Source organism: Varanus komodoensis, unplaced genomic scaffold (assembly GCF_004798865.1).
Source record: "Varanus komodoensis strain SLA01 unplaced genomic scaffold, ASM479886v1 scaffold32, whole genome shotgun sequence".
NCBI lineage: Eukaryota > Metazoa > Chordata > Lepidosauria > Squamata > Varanidae > Varanus > Varanus komodoensis.
This window is the reverse complement of record NW_025335798.1, coordinates 2982353-3003766: the sequence shown is the minus strand read 5'-3', so window position 1 is coordinate 3003766 and position 21414 is coordinate 2982353. Positions and strand designations below refer to the sequence as shown.

Genomic DNA, 21414 nt, shown 5'->3' with positions numbered 1-21414 from the left:
GCTGATGCTATGCATGTTTATTTAGTAGTTGCTTCCAGTGGTTTCAGTAAGTTTTCTCAGTAAGTGGGCCTAGGAGTACTATTTTACATTTGAAACCTCTTAAAACAAGTCTGGCAGTTTCTAACCCAGGAATATGGAATCTCCAGCCTGTAGGCCTGATCTGGCCACATCTAGCCTGTGAAGCCTGCTTAGGTTCTTTCTGATACCTTCCTTTAGAGCAAGGGTCCTCAAACTTTTTCAGCAGGGGGCCAGTTGAAAGGTGCCAGTGGTGAGTGCAGGCCAGCAAGGCAGTTCCGGCGGGGTGGGGGGGGTGCGCACATGCACACTGCGAGGCAAGGTGGGGGCGGGTATGCATGGTGAGGCAGTGGCTTGCTCGCATGGAGATCGTTTTCTCTGAGCGAGTCCAAAACCTTTGAGGTGGGCTGGATAAATGGGCATGGCGGGCTGGATGTGGCCCGCAGGCCATAGTTTGGGGACCCACGAGAAGAATCCCCACTGTTATCTCTGTTTCAAAATCAGAGATAGCAGCAAGGATGTTGGGGTGCAGGCAGAACTTGGCTGGTGCTGAGATGAGTGACTAGTCACCAGAGCTAGCTGGGTGGCTTTGAGCAGTGCTCTGCTGTCAGAGGGCAGATGCACCCTTGCAAAGCCAGGGATTCACTCAACATCAAGAGGAGCGTTGGCTGCCTCTCCATGCTGAAAGAAGCACTGAGAAAAGCAAATGGGCGGTGGTGGTAGAAGAAGCCCACTGAAATCATCCAGCCCTTGGAGGTTCTGGAGTGGCAATTCAGCCCACTACCACAGTATAGTTCAGCACTCCTGTTTTAACCATTTGACCTTACCTTTGCATTTCTTGTGTGCTTTAAGTTGCTTTGTTAATAGCATGCTTATTGTATTGTGTACTTTTTCAGCTATTCCATGACACTTAACATTATTTTAGCATTTTAATTAATACTCATAGCATTATTTTAGGTTTTAAGGTTTAAGGAAAAAACAAAGTTTGACAACATTATTATTTTGTTTTGTATCATGGCTTGGCATTAATTCTGTTTAATTTCCATTGTTTCTTTACTTTGATTTGTTCCAGACCCCCTACTACATGTTTCTTCATTACTGTTTTCCCACAGCCAATTATTTTGAGTCCTGGGATGTCCTTAACTCTGCCCATCATCTTCCGCCCTTTAGAAAAGGTAAACCAGGGATGTACTTACCTCTCTTCCAAAGCCACTGATACAATTGTGGGTTGCAGTAGCGTTCCCTCTGTTTCCTTCTATAAGTCCTTCTCTAACTTTGCAGAGTAGGAAAGGGGAAGATGACACTGCATCTAACTAGTCTAGGTAAGGGTTAAAATGATACCAGTACTTCCCCTGGGACTTGTGGTTCTTTGTATCCCTGCTGCTTTAATTTGCTGTTACAAATGCATAAATGAATTTTTTTCACCATACCTGGAAGTAATCCAAATCTGGAAAACATGGGGGAGAGCCTCTTGTCTACCTTCAAAATACTGATATATTGGCAATAGTGCAACATGTCCTTAGTATTTACAAGATTATTAGGATCATGTTCCATCCACCAAACCTCTATAGAAAACCTAATGTAATAAAATTATCCAGCATTACTGCAAAATATAGTATGGGTAAACCTTGTTCCTAGGTGCAGTTGAAGGTGCTGGCAATAACACTTAAAGATCTAAACAACCTGGGACCAGTTTATTGTAGGGAAATTTACATTTGAATTTTTATATCATACTTTATGGTCTTTATATAAGCCACTTTGGAAGTGTTATTTGAAAAGCAGAACAGAAATAGTTTAAAATATAAAGTAACCACATAAGTGCAGACAGAGCTACTGATATGCAGTGGGTCTTCAACTTGCTTCTCAGAAAGCATGAATACACAACTCCTACTTCGTATATGTAGACATGGCCTGCCTGTTCTTTGCATTTGACATGGAGGAGTTCAGCCTGTCTGTTCTCTCCTTATGCAGAAGGAATATGAAGACAGAATCTTCTTTGAAAAACCAGAGGGAGAGTTCTCTGTAATGCTGCATGCTAAGTTACCACACCTTGATCTGCTTTTTCCAGAGAGCATCCAGATTCCTGCATGTGCTGTCTATGACAGCACAGAGGCCTCCTTTACCCTGTACAATGATGGGTGAGTGTTCTTGTGTGTAGCCTTCAAAGCTGCTTATTTTCTGGATTTTGGATTGGATCCATGCAACTGAACTGCTTCTGCCAAGTTGCCACTGGAGGCTGGCATCATCTTTCCCCACATACTTCTTATGAAACATGTAGACATCTCTTAATGTTTCCAAATGACAACTGATCTGGATTGTGTAAATAGTTGTGATTGGGGTGACATGAACATAAATTTTGAGAGCTCTCCATATCAGTGGCTAATGAAGTCCTCAGTTCAGCAGCAAACATCTCAAACAACATAGTATATTTGGGTCTTCAGATGCTTCTGTTATTTCAGTGTCCATTGTTCATATGTGTATTTAATCCATCCAGTAATCATGTTCTCAGAATGGATCATCTTGACAAGAAACTATGAGGGAAGGGAGTTCAGACAGTAAATCCAGTCCATAAGATAGTGTAGTGTAACAGCTAAGAGAATGAAAGTCATCTGATGAAACTTTCTGCTTGTTCATGATATTAGGCAGGCCACTCACTCTTAGGCTGACTGCAAGATGAGCGTAATATCAATCTATCTTAAAAGTTGTATTAACTTTACTGGGATAATCTATGAAGAGAATTTAACACTAAGTGATATTTAAAGGCTATCACAAAATATCATTCCCTCAGAGTATCATCCCGTCATAATTAGAATCTCAGAGAAGGTTAAGTCACCTAGCTAATACGGATATATTCCATACTAGCTCTTTTGGGGTGAATTTCTAATAGCCTCAGAGCTATTTCTAATTTCTGCATCTGGACTACTGAAAAGCCCCAAAGCTGTACACTAGATTGGTGCAGGGATCACATAGCTTGCCTTTACTGTTCTAGTTGCAGAGATCAAGGACACTGAAGCCTGCTGCTACAGGTCATTATCATATACATAACAGAACTCTGCTTATCTTGCATTATCTTGGCAAGACACAGTGACACAGCATGTACTATCTCCTGCACCTTTAGCTTTGTAAATTACATGAAAGCAGGTGCATCACCTTTCCATAAGATTTTCACATTCTTTGAGAAAAGAGCTGTTGTTGTGATGGAGAGTCTTTGGTTTATAGAGTATTTTTCTTCTAGGGATCTATTGACATGTTTTAGCTGGGAGGTGCCAGAGCCTTTCTGCCTTATTCCTTCCCGTGGCATCTTGGATCCAGGCAAAGAGTGTTTAATGAAGGTGATATTTCAACCTAAAATGGCTCTGGTATATGACATACCAGCAATATGTAGTTTTGGAGATACACCAGAGCAGAAGTCCATCAAACTGAAAGCGATCGGTGAGGACATTTAGTCTCTAAAAGCAAGCAAGGGTACACAGAATATGCCATAAGATTAAGTTTTATGAATAGCCTGTTTTCTTGCCTATGAATTCATCTGTACTACTGTTACCCATGAGCTAAAGAAAGCATGTAATCCATTGTCCTGTCTTGTTTTGCAGGCAGCCTTAACTCCCATGTGTTCCTGATCGTTAGGAACTTGCCTAATTTGAACTTAGTTTTGAACCTAGTCTTTCCAGTAATTACTGGAATCCCAGTAATTTAGCTAATTTTGTTACATAGTTCCACTATCTCTTCTTCTGCCTAAAATTTCTAGCCTAGTGACTTCTAGAAATCATTGTAGTGACAGAAATACAGTAATCTACATGCTTTCTGAGTAGGAAGACCTCATGTTTGGCTATTAAAATTAACCTTAATTTTCTATAGCTAAATATCCCCACCTGCTGGTGAATGTTCCAGAAGACTCATGCAAAGATGCTGGACTTAGAAAATTCCGGGATGTACTCTGCTTTGGCAGTGTGGCTGTTGGCACCACTGTGGAAAAACATGTGGAGATCTACAATGTGTCCATGGTACAGTAAGTTTATCTTTTGGTTTGAAGAAGAGAATGTTGAGTGATCTGGAAGTGTGGTTATATATCTGGCTCTTCACGGTCTAATTCTGCTTTGTTAGTGCATATGGCTTGCCTATATTTGTCATGTTCATGTTTGCTAACATGTTTGTGACATTTGCCATATGCAGAAAACTATTTCTTTTCTCAGTGAGAAGGATGTAACCCTGTCTGTCTTTTGGCAGGTCAGTGCCCCCTTCAGGATTGAAAGAACAAAAGAGCCAATGCTTCGTGATCATGCATTTTCCTGCGATATTGCACAAGCCACTGTTTCAGCCCATGGGGCATCAGTCATCCCCTTGAAGTTCAGCCCACACACTGTGGGTATGAACAGTATGGACTATTTCACAATTGTGCCTTTTGGGAACAGCACACATTCCGTGCTGAAGGTGACAGGATCATGTAAAGGTAGGAAGCTATGAGAGCCCTTTTGCTTTTTCTTGCTGCATCAAAGTATATGGTGTTTTACTCCTGATCAGAGTAAAACAGATTTAGGGTTTCAGAACCTTGCTAGATAGTGGGCTTGGCCATGATAGGATCAAAAGTTTGTGTCTGAATTACTTGCACCACATTCCTATCCCAGAGCTGTGAGATGATTTTCCTTTTGCAGATCAGGGATGTAAATCTGGCCCTCCTGGAGTCCCAGCTCAGTCCTCCTTCCCCTGGATCCACCCCTTTCCTCCAACCACCAAGGTGGCTCCAACCACCATGTTCCTGACTTTTGTGCAGTCCCCCATCTGCCATTTTAAAAGGCTGTAATGTCTCTCCCAAGTATTAGTTACTGGCAATAGGGTGGGGATGGGCAGTGGATGGTTCTTCAAACAGGTACTGCAACCTGCAGCTCCCATAATTCCTCACTATTGGTCATGCTGGCTAGGGCTCATTGGAGTTGTAGACCAAAATGTCAGGAGGGTCACAAGTTTCCCATCGCTACAATAAAAGCTTTAAGTTACAATATACTGGTGTTTTTGGTCCTGTATATTTTGCCTTTGGCTGGAAGAATTTCAGCACCCCTCCTGGAGATTGTAGTAACTTGCAATCAGTCACTGATTAGTTTTAATTCCTATTCTTGTAGTTTACAATCCTGAACTTGGGGTGTCCTATAGACTTTTCTGTGATCTGTAGCAGAGAGGTCACTTCAGCTACTGGCTCCTAGTCGAAATGTATAGTATCTCTCCAACATAAAGAGACTGATTCCATTGGGTTTAGAGGGACTCTGCATTTCTGTGTGACTGAGTGAGTGTGACTATCCCTCTATGTTTGGGAGCATTAGGAGATATCCATGGAGATAAGTAGTCAGGCTCAGAGATCATTCTGTTGGTCTCTCAGAGACTGACCCAGGGAACATAGAATTGTTTGAAGTCCAGAGACCACAGACACTGCTACAGCCTCAGGAGGGAGACTCTTCAATTCTTGTCCCCTCCTTCTGCACTCTTGCAGCCATCATGGAATATGCCATGCCAGCCCAAGGTTGCAAATGCAGCCTCAGAGGGAAAGAAAAAGAGCATTCTTCTGGGTAGGGAAGAGTGAAGAGAAGCTGGGATACAAGAAATCCTATGTCTTCTACAAGGAGGATGGAGAGGCAAAATTTGTCTCCCTCACTTATTCTACCCTGCCAGCAGGTGGCAAGGCATTGGATACTTGGAATTTCTGAGACTGAAATCGTCCTTCTAAGGGGAGTTTAGTCCATAGGATCACTTGTTTAGCATCAAACATAACAACTGACCCTTAGAGTGAAAAAGGACTGGGAGCCACTGGGCTTGAAAAAGCCCTTTTCTCAGTATCAACAGCAAGCAGTTAAAAAGTGACCATGTTTGCCATTCTAGGTCCTGAGGTTTCTTTTCAGCATCCCTATGTCTACTTTAGTTGCATTAACCTTGGAGAGTACTTAATTCAGCCTTTAGAGGTCACCAACAACTCTGAAGTTCCAGCCTACTATCAATTTGACATTGACTGCAAACAGAGTGTCTTTTCCTTTGACCGTCCTTGTGGGATCTTGGATGGAATGTCCACTTTGACACTGAAGGTGACCTTCCAGCCCACCCACCCAATAATTTGCCACCGGCGAGTCACTTGCCTTGTTCATCATCAGGTAAGAGGGTTAACTTAGGATACTTCTTCCAGTGAAATCACCTTCCGTTGTGTATTCTCAGTTAAGCAGATGATGGTTGACTACCGTTTCATGGAGAGAACATACTCCACTTGACTGGTTCTTATGGTTTTCAGGCAGTTCTGCTTAAATAAAATGTTTCTGCTGTCTCAGACTAATACTTCCTTTTTCATATCTTGAATAATATTTTGTAAAGTTGACCAGAAGCACTAGTTTTGGTTTAGGCCCCAGGCTGTGCAGGTTGTATCCTGACCTTTTGCATCTTCTCGCACAAGCCCAACGGCACTTTTCCGCATAACGCAGCGATTTTGATTTTAATTGATTGTCATGTGGTGAACTGAGGTGGTGAGAGAAGTGCCCCCATTCCTGGTAAATTTTGGAATACAAGGACGGACAGATCATCTCCCAAGTTAGTTTCGTGCACTTCAGCTTCAGAGCACTATCACACAAGCAAGAATATAAAAGGCACGCTTACAGGGACACTGGAATGAAAGCAAAAGGCACCTGCCCAGAATCTACACTTCCAATTCTTCAGTTTTCTGTCTCGGATGTGGATACCAGTGCAAGCTTGCTGGTGTGCAGTTTGGGGGTTGGATGTCCTAGAACAAGACACTCTATCCCTTTATGTATTATTTTGTTTAGTTAAACATATATACTGTATTCATTTCAAAAAAAAGGCTGAAGATGGCGTACAATGATAAAACTGCAAACAATAGATACAGTTATATAATATGTATATTATATAGTATTATATAATAGATAAAACATACAAAATCATAATGATGGAAAACAGCAGCTAACTTAACAAGCTCAAAAATCAACTTAATAAGAGCACTTCATGAACTAGCAATCAAAAAGGGTTTCTGGATACATACATAAATACATAAAGTAAATAAACCAGAATGATACAGTGTCTGGAACAGGGACAAACAACCCATCCATTCCACCTGCCTTGTCCAGATGGTCAGCTGGGCTGAAAGACGAGGCTGCAGAGAGGAGGAGCAAATAAAGGAAGCTTTCTTCAGTGGTAAGGGAGACCTGTTGGAGATAAGCCCAGTTCAAAGACCTTTAGATTTCAGGATTGAACTGTGCTTGACATGCCTGAAAACTGTGGCATTGGGCCTTACTTCTGAGGAGAAAGCCATGGAGTTGGCCACTATTTTGTATGCTTGGTGTAAAAAGACATATGTGCCACAACCACTGGCAGCTTTTAGCATACCCAGAGGAGAGCCAAAAAGTTATGTGCCTCTGGTCTAGGGCATTGGGTTGGACATAAGAAACACTGATGCAAATCCTAGCAAAGCCATGGGAGCTCAGTTGGATGGCCAAGGGCAAGTCACCCACCAGCCTGTAGCTTACCTCACAGGACTGTTGTGAGATAAAGATAATTCATTGGAAGGGGGTTAGGATTAAATACTAACAGAAATTCATGTGCATTGCCTTCCCCTGTGTATCTTTCTCAATATAGCACAACCAGCTCTCAAAAGTGGGAAGGTAACTGGAAAATGAGAATGTATGAATAGTGAGGAGGCTTTTATATTTTCCCATAGCAACATATTTTTCCCATATTTTTGTATTTTTAATTTATGTTTATATTTATTGTAATATTATAATTATTTTTAATTTATTGTTGTAAGCCGCCCCGAGGCTTCGGCGAATGGGGCGGCATAAAAATGTTTTAATAAATAAATAAATAAATAAACATAGAAGCTGCTTTTCTGTGAGTAGCTCTTCCACAGAAAGGTCATGTTTAAACGGTCCAAATATGCAGGCAGGGCCTTTTACATGCGCTTTAAGGAATCAATAGCTCCAGCTCCCATGAGGATCTGACTATGTGGTCAGGTTCAACATGACTGGCCCTGTCCATGCGGTTGTGCCAGTTAGAAGCTCCCTAATTGTGCACCTGCTCCTGGAGAAGGGGTAGGTTAATGTTTACAGGGTGTCGATGTGATGTGTTCATAAGGGAGCGTTGTAGAGCTGTGATCCTGCTAGAATACAGGCAAAACAGGCTGTTCTTTCCTTGTATTTCTGACACCTCTCAGGACCCATTGTTCCTGGATTTGGTTGGAACCTGCCACACAGAAACAATGAGCCCAGTAATTCTGAAATTGAAGGACCTTACCATGTACAGGACACACATGGCCAGAGGACTAACGTTTTTCCCCCCGGACATCCTAGGGACCATGCTGAAGGAAGGCAAATTGTTGGTGGATGAAAATGGAGCTCTTACACTCCCTCCAGAGGTAAAGCATGTCTATTACAAGGGCTGAGTGCTATTTCTGTTCCATTTGTATTCCCTAGATATGGATGCTCACCATGAGAAATATTGAAGTCTTGGTGTCCATGCTGTTTTCACAACTGTGTAGCACCTGTCTATAACCACAGTTTCCAGGATATGGGTGCTTACCCCAGTGGTAAGGATGTACTATGAGGATAGGATGCCGTTTTCAAGTTCAGAGCAGCTAAATTTTCTTGGGCTTTGGATCTACCTTTCACCCTTCCTGAGTCTCCATCTCTGTGAAATTAAGAGGTTATTTAGAAGAGGAATACCAGGGGTAACATCTTTTTACCATTCATTTCCCAGTTCTAGTGATGTTAAAGGAACCCGTGAAGGCAAAACCAGCTTCCACAGATTCTAACTGGCTTATCTCTACTTTGTTTACTTTGATGGGATATTTGTCTTCTGTACAGCTCATGATTCTTACTCATTTTTTCATTTTAGATTCTTGGGGACAAGCCCCCTGAAGGGTACCCCGTCATTGAACCCATGGTTGAATATTTCCATGATGGTGTAAGCAGTGACTTCACTGTGTTTCCTCCCCATGTCAGCCTTAGCATCAAGGAGTTTGATTTTGGTTGCTGTGCAAACCTTCAAGCAGTTGAACCACTTCCACTCTGTGTGACTAATCACACAAAGGGAAAAATTACCGTTACATGGACAAAGAAACCAGATAGTCCTTTCCAGGTGATCCCAGAGAGTTGTGACATCCCCCCTCTGAAGTCTATGGCTGTTTGCATCACCTTCCAGCCTCTTCATCTCAATTCCCTGTATGCAGCAGAACTGGAGGGCTTTGCCTTCTACAAGGTGGGTAGAACTCAGTGCCAAAAGTATTGACATTTATGGCATGGACATTCCAGCCCCAGTCATCCTGGTTTTCTAATAATTTTCCTTGGTCATGAGGATGACCAGAAGAAGGTTCTGCACTCAGCATTACTGCTGCTTATCAGAGAGATCTTACCCCATTTCATGTTACCAACAGGTGCTGCGACAGCACAGTAACATTGAAGAGCCCATCACAATGTGCCCTTCCTGGAGCTTGACCATCCGCTTGCGCGGACACACTTTTCAACCTGGGCGACAGCATTTCATCCCACAATACACCTTGGACTGCCACAAGGTGAGAGGGATACATCTTTGTCTCCTGGGCTAAAAATATTTGTCACTACTATGTATACAAAGTGCTTCATAGTCTTTATTTGTCCCCAGAACACTGAGAAGGTAGTTTTTGCTGTTTCCCTTCCAGAGAAACTTGACAAGTTTGACAAAGTCATACTTTGCCAGGGACATGCAGCAGTGTCTGGCTGGCAGTGTCTGATTGGCAACCAGCTGTCAAGGGCAACCAGTAGACATAATGTGAATCTGGGTCTTGTGAAACAAAGGCCAGCTCTTTATCTACTGGTCCCCACTGGTTTTCTTTTCACTTCTGCACCCTTGCAAATCCCGCAAATGATTTGGGGTGCTTCCAGATGAGGGCTTTATTGTGCTATTGCCTCACTTCATTCACAGAATTTGTTTTTTTGAGGGGTGGGGGGTCCAGATGGCATTATCTTCAACTCAGGCTTCTCTTACATTTACCTATCTCTTTCCCCCTCTTGTCTTCTTTACCACAGAAAATCTGTTAAGAAAGAAAAGACAAAATAACTGTGAAATGGCTTCTGCTTGATTGTACTAGGAACCTTCCATCTGAAAGCATTCCCACAATGGAAACACTCCTCTCCTCAGCTATCTAAGGGCAATCTTTATTCTTCTGTGGCCACTCAGGCTTCTGAAGAAGCATTTTCTGGCTGCTGACTTAATCAACTCAGTGACAGCAGAGGTCAGCAGAGGCCCATCTCTAATGGATAATATTTATTCATTCAGTTTATATTCCTCATTAAATTAGTCCAAGGACCCTCTAAGTGGATAATATCTGTATTTCTGTAGTACTGTAAATGCATATAGCATTGCACAGTCTTGAGAGTAAAGTGGGTCAGCTTTATTATTAAATATGAAGGGTGGAAGAAATCTTTCCTTTATATGTTTTGGCCCCAGGTTAAAACCTTTTTATTTGCCCGTTATTTTAATTACTGAATAGAAGGCTCTGATTTTACACTGGTTTTATTAAATGATGATTGGTTTGCTGTGGATCAGATGTGATTGTGCTGTTGTTATTATTATTTACTTGGTTTACTGTGGTTTATTATATTTGAATTTTTATTATTTATATGTTTTTGTCTTGTCTTTTATGTTGATTTAATTGTTTTAAATCAAAAACTCTGAGAGTGCCTGCTAAAGAACTTTAAAAAACTTTAAATAAATAAATGTAAGCAGAGTTCCTTCCAAGAGAAAAAGTGATGATATATAAATGTAGTAATAATTGTAATAACAATGACAACAACCTATCCACACTCTTCCTTGCAAGTGCTTCTCTATGTAGCCTTGCTTCCCACAGCAATGACTTCAGTGTTATATCAATTCCTTCTATGAAGCAAAATGAGTAGCAGTGCATTCTTGACATTTGTATTTTGTGGGTCTTCTTTAGTCTATAAAAAGAAAAATGTGGTGAGGCTGTTCAGCTCATGGAATTAATTTTGCAAAGCAAGCAAAATCAAATTGTTCATTTTCTGCATTTGATGTGGTCTTTGTTGCTTTCCCTATGTCTCTAGATTAGACGTTACAGTCCTTGCCAACCATATGGAGCTGGGCTTTTCTCCAACCAAAACTGCTTCCTATCTCCTAGGTCTTTCCTCCAGTGTGCCAAAACATTACCACATACCGCAGCATGCTGCTTCGCAATGTGGGCACCACTTCCATCAGCTTCAAGATGAGCCGGGAGAAGTGCCCTTCTGTCCTGGTCAAGCCCAGCTGTGGGTGTATTGCGCCTGGTGCCCATCAGATCTTTATCCTCTCAACCTGCCCAGTGGAAACATCCATACAGCTGCACATATTGTCCTTGCATCTCAATTTCTGGCCCTTGTACACACAGGTAGGAGCAGGGATGTGTAGGTTTTCACTTCTATTACCTCCCTTAATTCATTGTGTCCCCCTCCCATTGTTCGTAGCATTCTTTGACTTCTTGTAAGTTACTTAATTTGATTAATGCATTAGAGGCTAGGCACACCCTTGCTGTGCCACTTTAAAGTGAGAGCACTCTCATCTCACCTTTAAAAAGATGTGACAGGTACCAGCTATTTGGGCTACTGCATCCGTACACAGCAATACTCTATTTCATGGACTTTTTTGCTTCTTTTATTTAGTTCTTTGCTGTGATAGAAAGCACGTCTATCCTGATTTTTAAAGCAATGGGGCTAACAGCAGTGCAGTTGTCTGCTTTCCATATATTTGGGCTGAATGTTGCACTATTGGCTTATGGAAGTCTCTTATTGTCATATGGAAGAACTGCCCCTGAAGTCTCAAGAATACTGAAATGGAATCAATACAAGAATTAAATTAGTCAAAAGTTAAATTGAGATCCAACCCAATACCTATATTGTTGTTGTTTTGTTAGTTGCGAAGTTGCGTCCGACCCATCGCGACCCCGTGAGCAACACTCCTCCAGGCAATACCTATATTAGGGCAACATATCATGATTAAGAACAAACACAAAATGGCTTAACAATTTCATTCCTTCACATGTATGGGAGTGCTCAAAAAGACTTCTTCCCCATTTTCTGCTAAACATCTTGCACAGCTTCTCATGGTTTGCTGTGAGTTTTCATGGGGAAAAAAGACATCAACAGTGCAATGATCAGATTAAATATTTTATGTGACTGTTCAGTTCTCCTTGTATATCTCAACGATGGTTTGATTTAAGAAAGTTGAGGCTCTCCTAACAAAGAATACCTCAAAAGGCAAAATGGCTGGAAAGCAAGTGGATGGCTGTCATATCAGACAGTGTTGGTGACACTTGTGCTGCCATCTACATAATGATCACAGCAGGTGCATTATAGGGAAAAATTATTTCTATATGTAGCACAAGATACTGTGGTTTTAGTATACTGAAAACAATATTTCCTCAAAATACATTCCATGTTACCTTATGGAAGAAACCTGCATCTCCAGGAACATGCTAATACTGTGCACTGATTGAGTTGAATGCTGGTTTCTGCATGGAAAGGCCTTCTGTCAATCCTAGTTACTTTTGGTTAACATTGCAGCCAAATAGTATTGAGTTTGTTCAATGACTTTCTTAGAACTTCACAAATTAAACATTTATTTTGGAAATGTTGCCCTTGTTCCTTCTTTGTATCAGCTCTTTCTGGCCTGTGCCAGGCTAGGACCCAGTTCAGCTTTCCTATGGAAGTACTGTGGTTTTCAGCTTTGACTAAAGATCTTTTTGCTATTTGCTTCCTTAGGAGATTTCTCTTCAGAGCAATGCTGAACCCCTAGTCCTACTCTTAGAAAATGATGGCAGCCTGTATTTCAAACCTACTTGTGTAGGCACCTCCTCGTCACGCACTTTCACCATCAAGAACTTAACACGGTTATCCATGCTCTTCAGATGGAAACTTCAGCAGTCAGATAAAAAGTTCCTGTCTGTCCAGCCTGCTGAAGGGACAATACTGCCCAATGAAGCTTTGGTGAGTAAGGAAATCCTACAGAAATACGGCAGTTCTCCTTGAGCTAATGATACCAAAACATGTTTCCAATTCCACTGAAAGATGCCTGCCTATGTGTTTACTCTTGCACATACATTCTGGATGTGCAAACATGTAAGACGCCGGTGGAGCAAGGAAGTTGGATTCTCCTGTGGGTTTCCTTGTATCTCTGACAAGTTGCTCATCCAGATGCTGCATTTCAGACAGGCAAAGTGCTCTGGTTCTTCCCCAGATTCCTCTTTTGCATGTTATTTCAGGCTCAGACTTGGACCTTCACTCCTAGTGAGCAGACCAAATATCTTCTGCGGAGTTGGGTGACAGTGTGGCGAAAACAAGAGAAACTTGAAGACAAGACGCCAAAGAGTGTTCGCTATGTCCTGAGGGTTATTGGGGAAGGATCATTTGGCACCTTAACCGTAAGTGTCAGCATTCAGAGCAAGAGAAGTAGTCATGGCCATGTTAGAGGATCATGACAGACCAATCACAGAGTGGCCAGTTCAGATTTACCCAGATGGATACCCAGCACCTATGGAGACATGCACTATAGAAAGTACATATCCCTTCCTATTGACAGTGCGACAGAGTATTCATCTGTTGGCTATGCCAGCTTGAACATTAGCTCTAGTGAGTTCTCCCTGTGTTGTTGTTCTCTTCCCTCAGTGTATGGAGTACCCATAATCCATATCCCTTAATGAATCTGATCCGTCTCTGTTGCATTTGGGCTGCAGGCACAAGAGGAGCAGGTGGATGTAGGCAATATCCTGGTTGGCAGCACACAGTCATGTCAACTTATATTATTGAACAACGGGGCCTGCTCCTTAAAATATGATCTCAGCGTGGAGCAAATGATAACTGGACCATGTGACCCTGAGGAAGTTGCCAGTGACCCCTTAGGTATTTAATGGAAGTGTAGATTGTTTGTACTTTGTTGCTATCTGAAATCGCCCTTCTATCCTCACAATATTTCTCTCCCTGACCCTCTCTCCTACAGCAATAGAACTTGACCACTACAAAGGGACCATTTCTTCCCGGGGAAAGATCTTTTTGCAAGCAACTCTTAGACCAGCCCGCCAATTGCACTATACCTGGACAGTTAGTTATGCTGTTTCCACTCCCAAAGGTGAGAGATGAGGGGAACTGGTAGACACTAATGTAGCTCTCACAGCCAAGCATGGGGGAGATGAGGATCCCACAACAGGTAGGAGAGTGCTTCTTGCTTCACTACACACTGAACCAGCCAAAACATCTGTATGGCTTAAAGTTAAGTGATGAGTTAATAGAAGCTACTACTACACAGTTTGGCTTCAACTGACCTTAAGTTTTCTGCCTAAAGCTAATCTCCAGTTTTGCTAATATAAACACTGTTACACTTTTCTTTATAAGATAGCTCTCTGCCTATCTGATAAGCTGTGTGTTTCACCCAAGGCATGAGATAGACCTGAGTTACAACCAGGCTTTTGGTTTAGAAATGTGGGTCATCCATTACCATTTTGTCCTAGAATGCCATGTATAATACCATACCTGCAACATCTAATTAATTCAGGACACAATCGAATGGGTGCCAAAAAGGTAATGATTTCTGAACTCAGAAGATTATGAGCTTCCAGTGCATGGCAAGAGGAGCATGGAGGTGATTGGCACCTTCCCACTTCTCCTACTCTGCAGTCAAGCTTGATAAAACTAGGGGGAGAGGGAAGCTGGAATGCTGCCAGGATGTAATGTATCTTAGCAACCCCAATTCCTGCCCACCCTTCCCCCCAGTTGTGTTCCCCCTTCTTCAAAGTTGTTTTTACAACCTTGGAGAAGCAATGCAGTACTTTCCTGCCTGGCTGCAGAGGGTAGGTAGGGAGTCTCAGCTCTGAGGTTTCAACTTGATTTCTGACCTTAGATCTCAGGATCTGAAGAATCCTGAGGCATCCTAAATGCTCTGTAGGAGCCACAAAATCACTCTTCTCATCTTCAATCTCCATTTTGAAACTTGCAGACTCTGTGGCCACAACATCTGGCTTAATGTTTGGACTTTCTGTTTTCCTTCATCTCCATGTTTATTTTCCATCTCATCTAATGAAGAATTCTGGAGAACTTGAAAGCTCGCACAATCTTTTTGTGACATTTTGAATGGTTCTAATAATGGTATTGCCTCACTGTGGACTTCAGAATTTTTGGCTCATCTAAGGCGACAGCAAGGGCAGCAGGTCTTTCAGCCACTGCCCTTCTGGTCACTTAAGGCATATGAGCAAGAGGTACTGAGCACCTATAGCACTCACAGAATAGCATTCCAAGAGCAATCCTAGCAGCAATGAATTATCTGGGGAAGAATTGTTGAACATATGAAACTGCTTTGTTTTGAGTCATACTGCTGTTCTATCTAGTTCAGTATTGTCTCTACAAATCTTGAGGGGGAACTTGTAGACTGTGAAGGAGGAGACATTTATGGCACTTTAGAATTATTGTCTGGCAAAGGCCCAAGTTCTGTTTATGATGCAATAGTTGTAATTCTATTTTGTGTCTCCCCATGCAAGACCCAAATCCTCTTGGGAAAAAGCAGCCCATCTGCTGTGTGATAGCCAAAGGCATCTACCCATCCATCTGCATTACTGACGCCTGTGGGACAGGCAGTGCCCGTGGCATCAGCAAGCTGCATCTCTGGCGGCTTTTTTCTTTGGAGACCTTGAACCAGTACCTGGAACGTGACCCAACGCTGCAGGAGCTCACTTTCAGGGTGCCTACCAGACACAGGTAAGAATGTTTATTCCTCTGCCCAGGCCCCAAGCCTCTAGCTCCTCTGCTCTCCCCATTCAGACCCAGGAATATTTTTGATTTCTTCACAGTCTGAGAGGACAGTTCCCTTTCCTTTCCTTCTCTAGGATACTAAACAGCAGGGAATATGGTGCCTTTGTGAGCTATAACTTGGGGCCTGCAGCACCATTTGTGAATTCTACAGCGGGGATGTTTTTTTCACATTCCGCTTCTCTTCAACATATGCAGCACACAGCGAATCCCCCCAGTTTATACTCCTGTCATGCTGGATTTCAATTTTGGTGCAGCTCCTGTTGGAAGTGAGCCCTCTGTGGTTGTGCTGATGCTACAAAACAATGGGGCAGTGCCTGTGAACTGGTGAGTAACCTCCACTCACTGTCCATTACCAGGGAATAGCTTTTAATAGCTAACTGCTTCTGGTTAGAGTCAAAGACAGAATACTGTCCTGACCTGAACGAGCGATTGACCTCATCCATTAGTACAGCAGTGGGCAACCTGTTGGTTGCATGCAACCCTCTGAGGCCACCTGGTGGCCCACCATGGGCGTCCAGTGCCACATCCCCCACCCCTAAATCCCCCGACCTCTAGCTGCCTCCACTGCAGAAGAGTGTGCAGGGATGATTTCCTCCACTTCTCTCTCGCCAGCATTCTAAGGTTTGCACAGGTGCCAGGAAAAAGAATGCTCAACATTTTGCATTGAGGAGCAGGTTAAAGCTACCACTCCTCTGATCTTACTCAGGGTCACTGGAAGCTGGTTGAGGTTAAAGCTTCTCCCAGGTCTACCTAGCAGCCTGTATCAGAATGCAGAAGGGGTGGGGGAAAGAAATGAAGTACATATGTGCATATGTGTGGCCCCTTACTTGGCACTGCCCTTGCATTGGCTGAACTGGACACCGAGGGGTTGCTGCAAGCCAGTGTTTAAGGGACACCATCCAAGCTGGGTGTGTGCTTTGTGGAAGCAATAGTAGGATGGTGAATGGGGACCATGGTCAGGGCCATGCAATTCGATCTCTCTTTTTAAGCTAAAACCTGGTTTCTACTCCGTATGGCTATGAAGACTCTTGAAAGTGTTTAAACAATGCCTACAGAATTCTGAGAAGCAAAGGGGAGAACTGCACACAATTCATTTCTGGGAAGCTAAGGGGAGAACTGAACATGATTCCCAGGATTTTGGGGATGTGGCTTCACTAATCTATATGGCTTTTTGCCTGTCCCTTCAATTAACAAATCCAGAACAAATTGTGCAACGTAATAAACATTTCAGAATTTTCAAATAAGAAAGTTCATGCCCATTTGCTGAATCTGAATAATTTATGTAGGTCACAGAATCTAGTTTTCCTTTTTAAAAGTTTATTTATTTTTTTAAAGCACTGAATACATAGAGCCCTACTCGGGTTTAGGAGCTTTGTCAGTGTAACCATGAGGCAATCTACCCCCTGACCAATCTTGATTAACTTTGCTTTCTGATGATAGGGCTCCTCTCTCTTAATTTGGTTTTGACTATTTTCTAGGGCCTTTCTCTTTCCTTCTGACCAGAAGATTGACATGGAATATTGGGCAGAAAGTGCTGAGTTTGACCCTAATGAGCTGCATCAGATGCGGATCCAGGATAATCAGCTTTTCACCATCACTCCCAAGGCAGGAAAGCTTCTTCCAGGGCAAGAACAAATTTTACAGTTATCCCACAGGTACCCACAAATCATGGGAAAAAACCCCTTCCTCATATGGAAAATGTTCACAAATCCAAGTGCTCCCACATTCGTTAGGCTGCACCAGCACAAGCTCTGGCATGTACAAGATCCACTTCACTGGGCAACATTATAGTTACCCTGGATAAGAAACTAGACGGAACCAGCACTTCACTCCCCCTGCCCAGACATATCATGGGTTCCATTAACACAGAAAACTGCATTGATTCTGCTTCTCTCTGAGTACTGGGTGTCCTGTATTTCTAGCATGGAGCTCAGAAATCAAGGCCATTCTAACCAGACTTTGCACATGCGGACATGGCTGTCCTTGTGCTCAGGAAGCTCTTCATGCAACAGTGCAACTCTCTGGCAGGGAAGTGAGTTGTCCCTAATCTGCTGTTTGAGGCGGGATTCTCCAGCTCAGAGTTTGGACCAGTTTCATCTTTCTGTGTGTGCTCCTGACACTCATATTTGTTTTTCTGCCACCAGACATGATTTCACTGGCACTGACCGACTCCCAGTCCTGTTGAAGATCTCCCATGGTCGAGAAATTCTGGTATGATACTAGGAAGAAGAGGAGAGGCTTAGAACCCTGAAGCCAGCATCAAATTCCTTTGTGGGTTTAGCAACAGGAGACATTGTACTGCTGAAATGTCCTTCTCTTGGATGGAAACACAAAGTGTGCTTTTTGGTATACATACACACTTCATAACACATCCAAGATGCATAGCCCCTCTTCCATAGCTGCCTTTGTTGCATACTACTGTGCCTACTCCATGGTATAGCCGGACTGATGGCAACATTTTCTCATCAGTAGCCAGCCTGTCCCCAGCAGAAGCCTTATATTTGGTTCACATCTCCTCTATACAAGCAGCAATCAAATTAAGTGTAGCCTTTTGGTGAGGGTGGGGGAGGTTACCCCCCCACACACACACACACAGCTGGGTCATTTAGCAGAAATGGGAACCACAGTCCCATGACATCAGGTTATCTCCCTTTTGCACCCGGTCAGAAGGATCCTTTTCCATGATTACATGGCTTCCTTCATGAGCCAGGTGCATAATAGTGGCTCAAGAAGGCAAGCTTAATTGTGAAATTAGGTGTTTCTGACCACCAGACCAGCAACTGATGCTGAAGCAGTTTTCAGCACTAGAACTGGAGCTTGCACATAGATCCTTTCACATTCAAATCTGCTCCTGTTTTTCCACAAGCTTTCTTGATGGTAGCAGCCTAGTTTAGGAGCAGAACAACACTTTTTTGTTTTATCTGATCTTAAACCATTGAAAATCAGAACCCTTGCTGATCCAAGTAAGGCACTTGGAGATGTGCCTGTAGATCCCAACCTATTCTCTGCCCTGCAATTTTACCCCACTAGTGTTTCCACTATTTCATTACCCTATTTATTTCCATTTGCCATCCCCGTTTCTCCTTCCTCTCCCCGCTGACTTTTCAGTTAGAGCCAGATTTCCCTTCCACTCCAGTGGACACCTTTCTCATGCCCCACTGAACCAGTACCAGGTGCCCATCACCCTCCCAAGATTTCCTGTGTTCCCATCAGCCTTTTATTTTTATTTTTTTCTTTCCCATTTATGGACTGCTGTCAGCTGAAAATCCAGCCAGTTAAGCAGGCTGTGAAAACACAGGCTTAACTGTGCTTTTGTGCAAAGCCCTTTGGATGGGCTCTCTTGGCTCAGCCCACTTGGCACAAGTCTTACTGGCTGCCTAGTTGGGCAGTTGAGTACAAGAGTCCTGACTGGAGGGCATGCATCCTATGTGGCCAGAAATTCCTTGTCATTTGTTCCAAGGTCATAATGCTTTAATATTCCCAAGAAAGGACATGAAAAACTCCTTATTTCATGCAGTTGCAGGAAGAAATGTATCATTTCTTTGACTAAAGCAATCCCAAAGATGCCTTCTGTGTTTATAGTAGAAGTGATTGTGTAGTGCAGGCTAACAGCCTCTCCTTTCCCCTGTCACCCTTTTATTCTGTCTCTGCAGCTGAATTTCATTGGTGTGACCCTGAATCTGGAGTGCCACTACATTCACTTCACTTCGACCAAGCATGTATTCACACCTATTGCTATTGGCACATATGACCCTCCTAAACAGGTATAGTAAAATTCATGTCTTCTATAGCTATTCTCAGCTTCATAATAAAGTGTGGGAAAGCATTACCAAAGACAAAAGGGGGAATTGAGAGGCCAGATTGAGACTCTCCCAATAGAAGGAACCCAACATGCTGTGGCTGAGAGTGGTACTGTATATTATAAGGCAAACACAGGGTTACAAGCCATGTCAGCATTTGCAAAAGAGAAGTGATGCTTGGCAGTGGTGTATTTGACCCTGCAAGTGCCATGCCAGGTTGTTTTTAATTCACTTTTTAGTAAATTGGAAGCAAGTCTGGGGTGGGGGGAAAAGGTGCATTTGCATGGGAAAAATGGAGGGCACAAGGGTGGTTCAGACAACCATCTTTCTCCTGTTTCTTTCCTATAAATGTTTATTCACCCCTGTGTTTGATGTACTTTGCAAAATTCAGGTTTAGCTTTAGAGAGTGCCCTGGAGGATTAGGCAGCACTCATCAGTCCATGTTTGAAGCTTGTTTCCGTACTCATCAGTCCATTTCATTTGTGCAAGGCAAAGAGTGAGAAATGTAAATAATCTGTCAGGAAGAATCTTTGTCACAAACACACTTTCCTGAACTATTTCAAGCACTCTGAGAGGAGATGGGTAACTGGCTAGATGCCATTAGTAAAATTACTTTGTTTAAAGCACCTGCATTGATAATAGCTTTGAATTTGCGGGGTGGGTGATATTAAATTACTTCAACATATTAATCATTTGGTCAAGCAAGAGGTGCCAAGATTATGGTACCTTCAAGAGGGATTCCATTGAAGAAGAGGACCAGGAAGAAGTAATCACACCAAATGAAGACATGTGAAGTCCATATGAGCAACCTGACAGCCAGTCTTCTCCCAGAAAACTAAATCGTTCTGGCCTCTCCTTTCAGATCTATGAACTCTACAATGGAGGTTCTACAAGTGCCATGTATGAAATCCAGGTGGATGCTCTGACCAAAGTACAGGAAGAGAATCACCAGCATTCTGTATTTATCTGCCTGAACCCAAGAGGAGAGATTGGTCCAGGCCTGACAGCCCACACTGAATGGATCTTTTCCCCACTGGAAGCCAAAATGTATTCGGTAAGGCTCTCGTTTTTAGGAACAAGAACTCTTCCTGGAGAATGTGTATCCCCTGGCATTCTTGATACTATCTACCGAGCCAGTTAGGACTTGTGTTTCTCCAACTGATTTTTTTCCTGTTGAGTTTTGATTAGGGAAGTGGAGAAATTCATTTGGTATGCATTTTAATGTAAACTGCCCAGTTTCACACATTTTTTAAACCAACATATAAACTAAAACACAGTTATCCTTCAACATTCACACTTCTCTGAATTTTTCCATGCAGTTCTCCAATAAAAATTGGAGAACAGTGCACACAGAAGTGTGTATATGATTAAAGGTAACATACAAAAATGCATAACACTGGGGGGGAATTGTTGCAAAATATATATTAGGCAAAAGTGCATTCAAAAATGTGTATATTAGCAGAAATACAAGATGAAAATACACATAATTTTTCATACAACCTTTAAAAACCAAACCTCAATCTGATTTGGAAGCTGGACAAGTTAAGTTAAAAGTAGGAAAAGAAGAAACTGAGAGAAACTGAAATGGATAATTCACCTACCTCTTGCTTTGATACCTTTACCTCTGGTTCACTGCTGTGACTCTGCTGCTGAGGCTGAGACCATCTTCATCTTTCCAACTTTGCTGCTACTGCTGATTTTACCACTCTTCCTTTAATTCTTGGTCCCGAGCTGCATTCTCAGTGTGAACTGCTAAAATTTTTGTGGAATAGGACAAAGCCTCTTGGCCTTTCTGC

General features: G+C 42.6%; 1 protein-coding gene across 1 annotated transcript in view; it reads left to right on the top strand.

Moving 5' to 3' along the window:
• Positions 1 to 1133: 1133 nt before the first annotated feature.
• Positions 1134 to 21414, top strand: part of CFAP65 (cilia and flagella associated protein 65) — a 34730-nt gene continuing 14449 nt past the window's right edge. Inside the window, exons 1-20 of the mRNA XM_044438470.1 lie at positions 1134 to 1190; positions 1987 to 2153; positions 3251 to 3447; positions 3874 to 4019; positions 4243 to 4465; positions 5884 to 6149; positions 8210 to 8410; positions 8890 to 9252; positions 9428 to 9565; positions 11168 to 11413; positions 12783 to 13007; positions 13283 to 13441; positions 13754 to 13919; positions 14017 to 14145; positions 15548 to 15764; positions 16014 to 16142; positions 17297 to 17473; positions 17963 to 18029; positions 19472 to 19582; positions 20481 to 20672. Coding sequence (XP_044294405.1) covers positions 1149 to 1190; positions 1987 to 2153; positions 3251 to 3447; positions 3874 to 4019; positions 4243 to 4465; positions 5884 to 6149; positions 8210 to 8410; positions 8890 to 9252; positions 9428 to 9565; positions 11168 to 11413; positions 12783 to 13007; positions 13283 to 13441; positions 13754 to 13919; positions 14017 to 14145; positions 15548 to 15764; positions 16014 to 16142; positions 17297 to 17473; positions 17963 to 18029; positions 19472 to 19582; positions 20481 to 20672 — 3561 coding nt within the window. The 5' untranslated portion in view covers positions 1134 to 1148. The remainder of the gene's footprint in view (positions 1191 to 1986; positions 2154 to 3250; positions 3448 to 3873; positions 4020 to 4242; positions 4466 to 5883; positions 6150 to 8209; positions 8411 to 8889; positions 9253 to 9427; positions 9566 to 11167; positions 11414 to 12782; positions 13008 to 13282; positions 13442 to 13753; positions 13920 to 14016; positions 14146 to 15547; positions 15765 to 16013; positions 16143 to 17296; positions 17474 to 17962; positions 18030 to 19471; positions 19583 to 20480; positions 20673 to 21414) is intronic.